General features: G+C 38.9%; 1 protein-coding gene and 1 long non-coding RNA gene across 2 annotated transcripts; one reads left to right on the top strand and one right to left on the bottom strand.

Moving 5' to 3' along the window:
* Window positions 1-2277: 2277 nt before the first annotated feature.
* LOC115390759 (uncharacterized) lies at window positions 2278-5308 on the top strand. Its single transcript, XR_003931707.1, has 3 exons — window positions 2278-2549; window positions 4818-4885; window positions 5155-5308. It is a non-coding gene; the product is annotated as an uncharacterized LOC115390759 (long non-coding RNA).
* Window positions 5309-9872: 4564 nt separating this feature from the next.
* LOC115390669 (uncharacterized) lies at window positions 9873-12330 on the bottom strand. The gene is made up of 6 exons (XM_030094607.1): window positions 12266-12330; window positions 11859-12182; window positions 11549-11677; window positions 11418-11462; window positions 11198-11346; window positions 9873-10382 (listed from the first exon to the last, which is right to left on the bottom strand). Exons 1-6 carry the CDS (start codon window positions 12300-12302, stop codon window positions 10017-10019), a joined length of 1050 nt encoding a protein of 349 aa, XP_029950467.1. The 5' UTR covers window positions 12303-12330; the 3' UTR covers window positions 9873-10016.
* Window positions 12331-13516: the final 1186 nt, after the last annotated feature.

Genomic DNA, 13516 nt, shown 5'->3' on the forward strand with positions numbered 1-13516 from the left:
GACCTGATTCAACAAACTTTCCCTCATAATCTCTTTATCACATTCTATTCCACAATGCTATTAAATGTGATTTTATCGTCTTATTGTCTTGAGGGAGACTCTGTGACTGGAGTGAGTAATTATGTCCAAAGATCGTCCCAAAAAAAAAAAGTCAGTGACAGTCAGCCCTCCTGGGCTCTTTGGTGAATTAACGTCCGAAAGTGTCTGCTGGTTATAGGATGTAATTTAGGGGGAAAAAAAACTTACAACGTCCTCATGCTATCCACTATAAACAGTGAGAGAGGATCTCCATCACAGCAGAATATCACAGCTTCATGGTCGCGGTCGCTTTTACAGTGCAGCTATTCTCAGATGGCTCCACATTACCCATCATGCCCAGCAGTGAAGAGAGCCAGAGTAAAATTTGCTGTTATGTTGGCCATTTTTACAAGTGATTATTTTCATACCGATGCTGATCTGTCACAGTCACCATGAGTGAAAAGTCTGAGACTTTCATCAGGTCGCAGAACTCATCTCTCAGACGCTTACGATCTCTGTTGGTCAGTGTTGCCCAGTAGAACTGAGCTTCATACTGTGTGTATATTTTATAAATGTGTTTTAATTTATTTTCGTTTATATTGTGGTTTTTATTTTTTTTATTCATTTATTCTCAGACACTGTGAAGAAAAAAAAGAAACTAATTGGTTGTTCACGATGTCTGTGAGACTTCATTCATTTCATTGGTTGCTATGTAGAAATACTGAAATCCTATTGGTTGGAGGGAAGCTAGTTCCCACCCCGTCGGTAGCAGCGCAGTTGATCCGGACGAGCAGAGAGGAGACACACAGGAGGAGGCGAACTGAGAAAAATCATTACTTTAAGGACGAATGAAGAGCTGGAAAAGCTTTGAGCCATCCATGAATGCACTTGGAAGCGAGGAAGCATCCAGGAAGTGATGCTAAAACTCTCCGAAATTCTTGGTGAGTGATATTCTCAGCTCAGCTAATGAGCGCACGTGTCTGATCAAGCTAGCTGCTGCGCCCTGCTGATGGCGGGCTTGCAGCATGTGTTTTTTTTCTTGTCATCTTGGTTCATCTGCTGAAACGACAGTTACTGCTAGGATACAGTTGATAGATAGATTTATTTAATTTTAAAAGACATTTTATTGTGGTTTGATTATACTTTGGGATCTCTGATGTGAGCTGTAGCTTAATTCAGTTGTGTTTTGCAAAATCACCAGTGCAATTTTCTTGAGTATTGATTTGAATTAACTGGTTTGATTGTTTTGTGAAGAGATTTTGCCAGTTTGTTTGTAAAATATGGGTTTATAATGTTTTTGTGTGCAAAAAAGTTGCAATAACTATAAAAACTTAATTTGTTAGAGGTTGTGCTAGAAAAATATTCTAGTTCATGATTTGAAATACAAACAATGGATTTCATGGTAAAAATTTGTAATCATAACTCATGGTTTAAAAGAAACTGAACCCATCATCAATTCATAGGTTAAAAAAATATTCTATTTGAGTTGATGTATTGGTTCATAAAGACAAGTAAGTCTTGAAAGGAGTGAATAGAAATGATTGTTACTGTGTTCTTTACTAAGTAGCATGCAGAAATTTGAATAACACAAATGGCCATATGCTCTGTAACATCCTGTGTACAATAAGGTTTTTATTGTCATGCAGGCTGGGTTTTCTTTTGTTCCCTTGGTTGATAACCACTGGTACGCTGAACCCCTGGATTGAACATGGATTCCTCCTTGACCAAAGAGGTGACGAGCTGTCCCAGAACCTGAACCTGATCCTGATCCCCCGGTGGAGGAACAACCCCATTCCTCACCTTTATCACTGCCGTGCCGGTAGGACCCTCGAACCGGTGACTTTCAAACCCCGACACAGACTAGATAGTGGGGCAGATAACTGCAAATTACAGGAGAATCGTTCACTTGTGGAAACAAGCACCAAAATTGGCACACATGCTCCTTGGGCATTGCTTTTTTGATAAAAGCCGTTAGCCACCAAAAATTTCATGATGGCGGCCATTTTTCCTTTACTCCCACCATAATGAAACTTAACATGGTGAAAGCAAATATGTATACAAACATTTTATGTATTACAATTTTTATTGACAAACAAATTTAAGTATGAAAATGAGGTGTAATCCTGGTCCAAAAAATGAATGGAGGTCAACGGAAGGTCGAGTTTGGATGGCCAGTGGAACTGCCTGATGAGTCGGATCCACACCAAAATTGTATGCGTTTTAAATTGGACCAGGGTACACCCCTCCAGTGAGTTTTACTGCAGTAAAGTGGAACAAATAAAACTAATGGGGGCAAGTGCTGAGTTGGTAAGGTTGTGCTCTGATTAATTGCAATTGTCATTTGTTTCATTGCTTTAGGATTTCACAGAAAAGTTATGCAGATGCTTGTGGAGATCCGAGACATGTTGAAGGAGCTGAAGGTCATTCAAGCATAGCCGCAGGACACAGCTCTTCCTGACAAGGCTACAACAGTTGAAGAACTTAAAAGTCTTGACGAGTCGCTGAACTCGGTGGAGGAAAGACAAAAACTGGTAGGTTTCATATCTGTTGTGAAGTCTTGCGCAGTGAGAATAATATAATAATGCATTCGGGTGTGCCAAGATCAGATCATGACTTTCAGGACAGGGTGACTGAAAATTTCATGTTGGCAAATTCCCATGTATGTTGGTGCAACATGTACTTGAACACCTCTTCTATAATGAAGCACCAATGATTTGTAGTATCCATACACCATTATCGCATAAAAAGGCAACGAACGCAGGTACCCAAATCCGCATTTTTTAAGGGGACGGACACTCCAACACGAACATGCATCCTATTGAGACCAACTGCTGGGTGTTCATCATGGTACTGATGGTGTCTTTCTTACATGTTTGTGACCCAAAGTAATCTTTTCGTGTTATAGAACACCAAAATGCAAGAAACTTGCAAAATATCAACTGATTTTATGAGTAATTTCACAAAATTTAAAAATGTCATGCCGTGAATAGACTATATCTGCCCCCATTGTTCGTCAGAGTGAAATCTCGCTGCTCTAATTTAGTTGAATATCAAACAACAACCTTTCAGTTTCTCCATTTAAACATTTATTCCTCATTTAACTATGTTCCTTATCAATTGTAGCTTAAGTAACGATTCACAAGAAAAGGGGGACGGACGCTACGCCTGATGACATATTCGTACAAAGACCATTTAAACAGTGATCTCAATGGGATTGATGGTGTTTTTCTGCAAGTTTTTGTCCCAAAGCAAGCTTTCAGTGTTTCAAAATGTCAATATTCAAGTAAATTATAAAATATCATTTGATATTGAGTGTCGTTTGCATCGTTGATGAGTATCATCATGTGATCATGTTGTCAACACGGTCAATGAATCATACTAAACGCACCACAGTTAGTTACATGTGTATCTTACTGCCATTAAATCAGTTAATATCAGACAACAATTAATTTTTTTCTCCAGTCGAACCTTTAACCCTTATTTAATTTCCATCACAGCTCATGTAACATCATGTAACAGACCATGCAAAGGAAGGGACAGACACTACACAATTTAACACAAATGCCTTCCAGACACAGAAATAAGCAACGCATTTTGATGAAATTGTGCTTCAACAATAAACAATGATAAATAATGCACCAATTACAACTGGTAATTGAAGGTCAGAGAATAAGAGGGGACGGACACTACTGAGGGACGGACACTACACAGCGACTAATGTGGCCCCGATTTCAAAAATTAGATGGGGAATCATGTTTTCAAACATATTGTTGCTATTCATTAAGCAAAGATGCACATATGAACAACCATAGTTCCCCAATCCTTCTTGATATTACATGTGAATCAGGACAGAACATTCGGGGGACGGACACTACAAATTATTTTACACATTGCACTAATTGAGGGATGAGTGGAGAGTTTTTCGCATTCACCGTATTTGGTGATAAAGACTGGTCATATTTCTATTAATTACAAACAAATGCACATAATAAACCCATAATTCCTATTATATCTTCTTGGAGTGGTTGGAAATGTGACAAATAAACAACATTATTGGGTCTTAAACAAATTTCTGTAACAGCATATTGGTTCGCCAGAGCTGGCGTCATTCGGTCAAATGTGGCTCGATCTTCACAAAACAACCTGCAAAAGAAACTAGAGACATGCTGTTATTAGGCATTATTCAAATAACGTGGCCATAACACATTGGTAATATTTTGTTTAAAACATAAATCATTATCTCTTTGCAATGGAATTCCGTAACATGAAAAATGACCCTTCAATACATTCATTTGTGGCAAATAATTTCCAACAGTTTTGTCGAAATTGGTGACAAACTGATTTTTGTAGTTTAGTTACATGCTAGATTGAAAGCAATATTGGTCACAAAACCTAGGCATTGGGTTTCAACACAAATCATTGCTGTAACACTGCCCTTAGGGAAAATATCATCCGATCTTGGCACACCCGACTCCTCTGAGCATTCCTCACTGATTGCATGTGCACTAAGGACGGGATTGATGTAATTTTGTGGTGGTGTATTTTTTCCCTTTTTTTTTTTTTTTTTAAAGTACTGAAGATAAGCACCGAATTTATAACTATTGTTTGGTCATAGGTGGACTGATATCATTCGGTTGGTGCCAACAAAGCACCGTGGTTCGGTGCCCAATCCTACTGGCAATGTTAAGACTACAACATAATGCATTTTCTCATGTGTACTGTTTGAATCATCTTGTAACACAGTCATGGGGACATACTGAACACTCACCTTGTTTAACACAGATTTTCTCCAATTTCAGATTCAACGCTTGGCAATGGTAGACAGAGGAACGAGTATGGAAACCAATGTCAAATAGGTCATGGACAAGTAAGTTTAAGCGATGCATGTGTAGCAAGCCGTTAGTTCAGCTGTACACTTTCTGTAGAATCAGACCATAGGCCCCGCCTACACAAGCTGTAGCCACCAGGCACTCGCCACCCCACCACAGTTACTTGTGCACATGTGAAATTGTGAAGATAAGGTAAATCAAGCCTTGCACAGATTTGGCGACCAGATACATTTTAAGAATCCATGATTTGCCCTGGAACACTAGATAATTGCTAAGTTAATGTATAATTGTATCCTTATTCCCACAGGTTGATGACGCAAGAAGTCCAGGCGGAGTTCAACTTATGTGGAAGGGGACCTACAAAGAAGCTAGCTTTATATAATGCTGTTTTATATGCGCAGTTTATAGTCATTATTTGCACTGTTTAAAGAATTCTAAAGAGTAAATTTGTGACCTACATTTTTGTGTGCTCAAGCTTTTTTTTTTTCCTTGACTTAAAGGTATAATAGACGATGTTTTAACCAATGACTGGCGTGATGCGAGTCTCAACTATTGGTCCTCTAACATGTCAATCATGCTGGAGAAATGCTTGCGTAACGCCGTCAAGCGTGCTCGTAGGAGCAGCAGAGCCGGTAGGATGGTCTGGCGCACGCACGTTTTTCAAAAAGCAAGTAAGAGACATTTGGCTTCGACTTTTTCGAGAAAATCGTCCATTATACCTTTAAGTGTCTGTTCAGTGTTTGAGGTTAATGTTATCCCGACATTGGATTTTGACGTCAACCCATCATTCAAAAAGCCTACATTCAAAATCCAATGTCTATTTAATGTTGGAGGATGTCATCAAACCTACATTCAAAATCCAATGTCTATTTAACGTTGAAAGTTGACTTCAAGCCTATGTTAGGTTTTAACGTAAATCCAACTTTCTATTTGCGTCATAATCCAATGGTAATCCAGCGTTGGAAGGCCAACGAATATTCAATGTCTATTTAAAGTTAGAAGTTGACGTCAAGGCTACGTAAGGATTTAACGTAAACCTAACTTTCATTTTCGTATCATAATCCAATGGTAATCCAATGTTGGAAGGCCAACAAGTATTCAATGTCTATTTAACGTTGGAAGTTGACGTCAAGGCTACGTAAGGATTTAACGTAAACCTAACTTTCATTTTCGCATCATAATCCAATGCTAATCCAACGTTGGAAGTCCAACAAATATTCAATGTCTATTTAACGTTGGAAGCTGACGTCAAGGCTACGTAAGGATTTAACGTAAACCTAACTTTCATTTTCGCATCATAATCCAATGCTAATCCAACGTTGGAAGTCCAACAAATATTCAATGTCTATTTAACGTTGGAAGTTGACGTCAAGGCTACGTAAGGATTTAACGTAAACCTAACTTTCATTTTCGTATCATAATCCAATGGTAATCCAACGTTGGAAGTCCAACAAATATTCAATGTCTATTTAACGTTAGAAGTTGATGTCAAGGCTACGTAAGGATTTAACGTAAACCTAACTTTCATTTTAGCATCATAATCCAACGGTAATCCAACGTTGGAAGTCCAACAAATATTCAATGTCTATTTAACGTTGGAAGCTGACGTCAAGGCTACGTAAGGATTTAACGTAAACCTAACTTTCATTTTCGCATCATAATCCAACGGTAATCCAACGTTGGAAGTCCAACAAATATTCAATGTCTATCTAACGTTGGAAGTTGACGTCAAGGCTACGTAAGGATTTAACGTAAACCTAACTTTCATTTTCGCATCATAATCCAACGGTAATCCAACGTTGGAAGTCCAACAAATATTCAATGTCTATTTAACGTTGGAAGCTGACGTCAAGGCTACGTAAGGATTTAACGTAAACCTAACTTTCATTTTCGCATCATAATCCAATGCTAATCCAACGTTGGAAGTCCAACAAATATCCAATGTCTATTTAACGTTGGAAGTTGACGTCAAGGCTACGTAAGGATTTAACGTAAACCTAACTTTCATTTTCGCATCATAATCCAATGCTAATCCAACGTTGGAAGTCCAACAAATATTCAATGTCTATCTAACGTTGGAAGTTGACGTCAAGGCTACGTAAGGATTTAACGTAAACCTAACTTTCATTTTCGCATCATAATCCAATGCTAATCCAACGTTGGAAGTCCAACAAATATCCAATGTCTATTTAACGTTGGAAGATGACGTCAAGGCTACGTAAGGATTTAACGTAAACCTAACTTTCATTTTCGCATCATAATCCAATGCTAATCCAACGTTGGAAGTCCAACAAATATTCAATGTCTATCTAACGTTGGAAGTTGACGTCAAGGCTACGTAAGGATTTAACGTAAACCTAACTTTCATTTTCGCATCATAATCCAACGGTAATCCAACGTTGGAAGTCCAACAAATATTCAATGTCTATTTAACGTTGGAAGTTGACGTCAAGGCTACGTAAGGATTTAACGTAAACCTAACTTTCATTTTCGCATCATAATCCAATGCTAATCCAACGTTGGAAGTCCAACAAATATTCAATGTCTATCTAACGTTGGAAGTTGACGTCAAGGCTACGTAAGGATTTAACGTAAACCTAACTTTCATTTTCGCATCATAATCCAACGGTAATCCAACGTTGGAAGTCCAACAAATATTCAATGTCTATTTAACGTTGGAAGTTGACGTCAAGGCTACGTAAGGATTTAACGTAAACCTAACTTTCATTTTCGCATCATAATCCAATGGTAATCCAACGTTGGAGTACAACGTTGTTCCAACGTTACATCAACGTCAAGTGCCTGCTGGGACAGCTTGACCGGACGTGACTGCACCGAACAGCAACAGCAGTTCATCAAAATCACGGGACATTCTGCCTCCACCAAGTGGAATAATCATGTCGAGTAAATCTGTTTTTAATTCATAACTTGGCCCATCGTATTATGTGGTCTTTCAGAAGAGAGCCAACTTTATCTATGACCTTTAAGAGGGGAACCACAGAAAGCATGTAAGGCTTTATCATCAAAGGCCCGACAAACAAAAGCAGCAGAACGGAGAAGCTGCTGCATCGGGATGAAAAGATGGGAATCCACAAGGATTTATGCAGGTTTATGGATAGATTGATTAATATATAAAAGAAGAAAAAAAAGGGAAGTGAACTGAAACAATGTCCTACAATTGAAGCTGAAGCTCATGAATGAAAAAAAAAAAAATCTTGTCACTATATGTTCAGGTTTCAGGAAACCGTTCTAAAAGCTAACTGCATTTTGAGATAGACTTTTTCTAAAGCCAAGATTGATCATATTAAAATCAGAAAACAATTCACAGAACAACTATTTGGAGGTTTTTCAGTGCTGAAGATGAAGGCCATCTGACAGGAAATGCTGGATTTAAAAGTGAGAGACTGCGCACAACAAGAAATGTCTCAGTCAGTGGTGGTAAACTGAGAAAGATGCATCAAGATATTACCTTATTGTGTCATTCTCAAATCTCAATAGCACAATAATTCAGAGTAGTCATTTAGTTTGCAGTTGATCGATTGATTTTTTTGCTATTTTAATCTGTTGTTTTCACAATTTGATTTGTGCTCTTATGTGAATATTTCATTTTTTTTCCATTAACTGACAGTGAGCATATTTTTTCTTTCTGGGTGTAAAATTCCAGCAAAATACTAAATTTACAGCAATTCCCTCAATAAATAAATCAATCAAAATGTTCCTGCTTCTGAAATCAAAGATTAGTGACAATAGGAAAACACAAACATTTGAAGGAGACTAGAATAATTCCACCCTTTTTTGTTCTTCTAATCCTCCCACAATGGAGTTCTCTAAAACTCAGAGCATGAACTCGCTCAGTTGCTGCGATCATTAAAAAACCACTGCTGACTCTGGTTTGACCTTTTCGCTTGAGTCTCACTGCAGTTTTAGTTCTCTGTATCTTCTGGTCAACAGTGCACGCTGCTGAGTGAAGAATGAAGCTGGAAACGTTTGGAAATCGACTAAATGTGTGAATATTTAAATAACGGTAGGAATGGCAGAAACCGTATTTCACAAAGCATAACAGAGCAGAACACATCGCACAGCTTATGATGACTGTAACCAGGATCAATACCTCTTTCTCTACAAGTTTCCAAATTTTGTTACTTCTCTGACCTTCTCTCTATTTCTCTCAAATTAATTATGGTATATTGACAATAGTCAAATAAAGCATCATTAAACTGTTATGCTTAATATTGAGCGAGGCGCTGCTGATGACACACTGACCAAAATAAATCTGAGGAGACGTAAATAAACTCAACTGAGTCTGTGAAATCAACAATAAAATAGTATCTTTGCAGAAATAAATCTAGTATTGCAGTCAGAAATATTTGTTAAAAATACAAAACACAGTTTTTTTACATTAAAACAATAAAATTAAAAAAAAACAATCTTGCTTGATCAACATAAATAAATTATGCAACAAGCTGTCTAATTTTTTAAAGTACACACTAATATTTAATTTGTGATCAGTGCCCTGCTGCTCTGAATAATCATCCTCTGTCTCTTCACCTGATTGATGTAATCGTCAAGGTTGGAACAGCACATTTTACGTATTTTAAATGTTTTACGATAGATAGATAGATAGATAGATAGATAGATAGATGGATAGATAGATGGATAGATAGATAGATAGATGATAGATAGATAGATAGTATCTGTGCGCTTAGTTGTCCTACAAATTAGTCTTTTGGCAGATTCCAATCATTTTATCATTATTATTTATTATCATCAAAACTTGTGTATTTTCTGTTGAAATAAATCGGAGAGAAATGAAGTATGACGTCCTTCAGATTTCTTTCTCCTTGTCTGTTATGCAGTTTGCAGACACTTATTTTCTGCTCTCACTTTATAATATGTTAATAAGACATTAATAAGACCGTGTGCATCACTTCACACATTTGTTTCACTACCTCAAAACTTGCCTTTGACATGATAACATTACACCTTGTGTGGGAGGACACAGCTGTATTAAATGTGCATATTTAATTAAAAAAAAGTGTCATAAAAATGCATGACACAATAACAACACAGGATAGTGTGCAAGATCCAGCATCAAGATATAATAGATACATTCTGTTCTCTTAAGAAATGCAGTAATCACTGTCACGCAGGTTTACATATAAAGTAATTTCAGACAGATATCTCTAAACCAAACCACAGTGAAATGTGACTGGCTTCATCAGATTCATTGTACAACGCACTGGTTTTACGCCTCTGTGCGTCGTTGAGTCGTCTGGGTTGATGTGAGGGTTTTCCTGCTCTCTTTGTTTTGGTAGCTGACAGAGACGTCGCCGCAGTGGCCGGGGAACACGCTGATCTGGGGGGAGTTTTATATAAAGAGTGATTTTCATAGATGTGATGCGAAGCGGGGCATCCAGCCGCTCCGGAGGACGATGCAGGTGAATCCCTCGGCGGTCGCTGAGCACCGGCAGTACTTTGAGAGACATTTCGAACATAAAGTTTTATATCATCGATGTCGTCGTACTCATAGTCGACCTGTGGAAAGATGGCAAAGAGAAGACACGATGGCTCTACAATGCAGTGGTTGGATGGAAGAACAGTGAGTAGGCAGGGTGTGAATAGAGATCTGCAGACGCACATCCACTCCAACAGGAGACCAGACCCACCAGAATCTGAAAATGCCTCACTTGCTGTCTTCTTGTTTCTTTGTCCATGAGTAAATATTAAATAGATTTTTTTTCTTTTATGTCAGGGCGGCAGCAGCATTCCCAAAGCTCTGTTTCTACCAGCTGAGCCAGAGTCACTGCCCATTAAGACAATGTCGCCATCTCCAGACCAGAGCTTCTTCTTTATAAAGGAAAGACTGTATCGAACCAAAAAGCTGCTCATAACTAATTTGTTTATTGACATATTCTTAATTGCTTAATTTTCAAGGTTTTTGCCTAAAAACTCAAACGAGAGTTATTATAAATGTATATATTTATTCCAAACCCTTAATTTAATGCACTTTACATGCATATCCAGAGAGATTGTGTTATTTCAGCGCTGATCTGCCTCAGATGTGTCTTCAGTAAAAACAGAAAATTCACCAATTCCTGTCATCACAAACCATACTCTCTTAACACGTCAACCTTTTATTTCACATTATTTCCATTTATCTACGTTTACATTTGTGACTTTAAACCAATAATTATCAATTAAAGGGAACTGGAGCACTGGGGGGGAAAAAACACTGCATTAAAAAAAAAAAAAACCAGGATAAGAACCTTGTTAAATCGAGTATCTGATGGAGACGAGTTGTGCTGTGAAAAGACGTCCTGACAGGCTGCTCTCCAGTCTTCACCACATACCTCTCTTTCATGTGCATCGTTCTCATGCCTGCTGGTGCAGCAAACCGGTGCTCGAGGCTTTGATAGTTGCGTGCACTTCCTGATGCATATCACCAGAATCAAGGCGGCGACGGTCACAGCTCCCCCGATAGAGGCATACAGAATGATTTCTGACGAAAACAAAAGAAAAACTCTCATTTCATGTTGTTTCAACGAAGTTCACAGAAAAACAAAGTCTCACCTGTGCTTCTGCTGGTCTGCTCTCCTGTGGGTGTGAAGTTTGGGGCTGCAAGGCACAATCAGATTTCAGCTTCCTTTAAAGCACTCATCATGCACAAGGCTTAGAACTGAGCTCAAACCATATTTTAACACCTGCTGAGAGGTTTGAAGACACAGCGGGCTTCAGTCCACTTGTAAACTGTGCTGAGCTGCTGACGGCCCCATGTGTCCACGTAGAGGAAACCTCAGGTGTGGGAGTTGATGGCTGGTGTGTGTGAGGGTCTGGAGGGGAGAGCGCTACTTCAGTTACTTTTAATTCAGCTAAAAAGAAGATAATCAGTGAGAACATAACAGGTGAAAACCATCATGAAATACTTGCGGCCACAAGTTCAGGTATTTTCCTTTCCTGTTTTGTCTGATGAACGTGTTTCAAACTGTGAGCATGCAGGGAGGATGCGCTTACCTTCTCTGACAGTCAGATATACAGTAACGTAAGTATCGATGGCTGCGGTCCGTTCCACTCCGCAGAAATACTTCTGTGAGTCCGACAGCCGGAGCTGACTGAAGGTCACCGTGAAGACCCCGTTCCCCGAGTCCATCAGAGCTATTCGCCCAGACGCCGCTTGTTTCCCGGGCGCCACAGTCACCAGCACGCTGCTGCTGCTTTCACATGGATCCACGCAGAAGTACTTGTTGTAGCCCCATGCAAGTCTGTGTGAGCACTGGAATGAGACGCTCCCGCCTTCCACTCCCTCTACTCTGATTGTGGTTCCTTCTGTCAAGACGGCTGGAAAACAGGCATCAGTGTGAACAGATGGAAGGCGCTCTTGTTTTAAATGAGTGTTTGAGTCAGAAAATAAGGAGACTTACCATAAAAAAGACAGTAAAATAAAGATAAGGGAACCATTCTGTCTGCTAAGTGTCGGCGTTGCGGGTTTCCTGTTCTGGGTGGTCTCAGTCTGCGTGGTAAATAAAACTGAGAAGATTTACTACAGCAGAGGCTTACACACACACCGATCCAGACAAGCTGACAACTCTCTTCCTGTGGGTTTCTCTGAATGAGGGCGTACAACGTAACGCACACCAGAGAGAGAGAGGGCCAGTTTGCAGTTCTTTGTAGATGTCTTATCTTCTTTGGTCTTGTCTTGTCTTACAAGAATGACCGCAGCACATTTACAGCAGATGTTTGATCTACGGGAGGCAAGCTGCAGGGTTCGGACAGTGTTACTGTGAAGTAGATTGTATTGTATTAACACTTAACTAAAGAGTTTTTCTTACGCTTTTATACTGTTATTCACAATTTTCCTCCTCCTTACAGTCTTCAAACTGGTTCATTCTGACCTCTATCAGGAGATTCAGAGTCCCACATTGCTGATGGTGACGTTTATCCACACTGAAGCGACAGAAGTGGAATGACTGACCCTGACAGCGCTGAAGTGACGACTCTTTTATCCAAACCGTGGAAGGTTTTCCAACACACGTCATTTAGTTATATAAAGAGCTGCCTTTCTCTGAATAATCTAGTTTAGAACTCAGACCTGACAAATATTGAATTACGAACTGCGTCATTGGTAACTGTGTGTGTGTTGTGTGTGTGTGTGTGTGTGTGTGTGTGTGTGTGTGTGTGTGTGTGTGTGTGTGTGTGCGTGCGTGCGTGCGTGCGTGTGTGCGTGCGAGCGCGTGTGTGTGTGTGAGCCCCTTAAACACAACAAAAAAAATTAATTTTGTCTGAAAAGAGGCGTCATGTCCAAACAAAAATCCACAACCATTTTCACATTTGCACTTGTATACATTTAAGAAACAGCTTTTTTTTGTTTGTTTGTTTATCAAGCGAACAAGTTGTAGTTGTACTTTCAGTTTTAACAAGATCTGTTTTTAGTATCTGTACTGAGATAAAGTCTGTAAGTTCCCTGGCTTTTGGAAACAGAAGACAAAAATGTCTGTTTTTTTATTTTTTAATATAAATTTTCATGCATCTGAACTTTCATCATTGTTCCAATTGATTTCTGTGATTTACATTTTCAGAGGGAATACATGAAAAACGTTGGTCCTGATCTGTAGATTGTCTACAAATCTCAATTTTTACATTCAACACTCATGAAAAATGCTGTAAGTTTGATT

This window comes from Salarias fasciatus, chromosome 6 (assembly GCF_902148845.1).
Source record: "Salarias fasciatus chromosome 6, fSalaFa1.1, whole genome shotgun sequence".
NCBI lineage: Eukaryota > Metazoa > Chordata > Actinopteri > Blenniiformes > Blenniidae > Salarias > Salarias fasciatus.

Bases quoted from the DNA above. Each gene is read 5' to 3' on its own strand.
- LOC115390669 (XM_030094607.1), bottom strand. From the start codon at position 12,302: ATGGTTCCCTTATCTTTATTTTACTGTCTTTTTTATG. The intron at 11,347-11,417 runs GTGAGACTTTGT...TGTTTTCGTCAG, and splicing joins GCAGACCAGCAGAAGCACAG to AAATCATTCTGTATGCCTCT. The intron at 10,383-11,197 runs GTATGTGGTGAA...ATCTTTCCACAG, and splicing joins ACGATGCACATGAAAGAGAG to GTCGACTATGAGTACGACGA.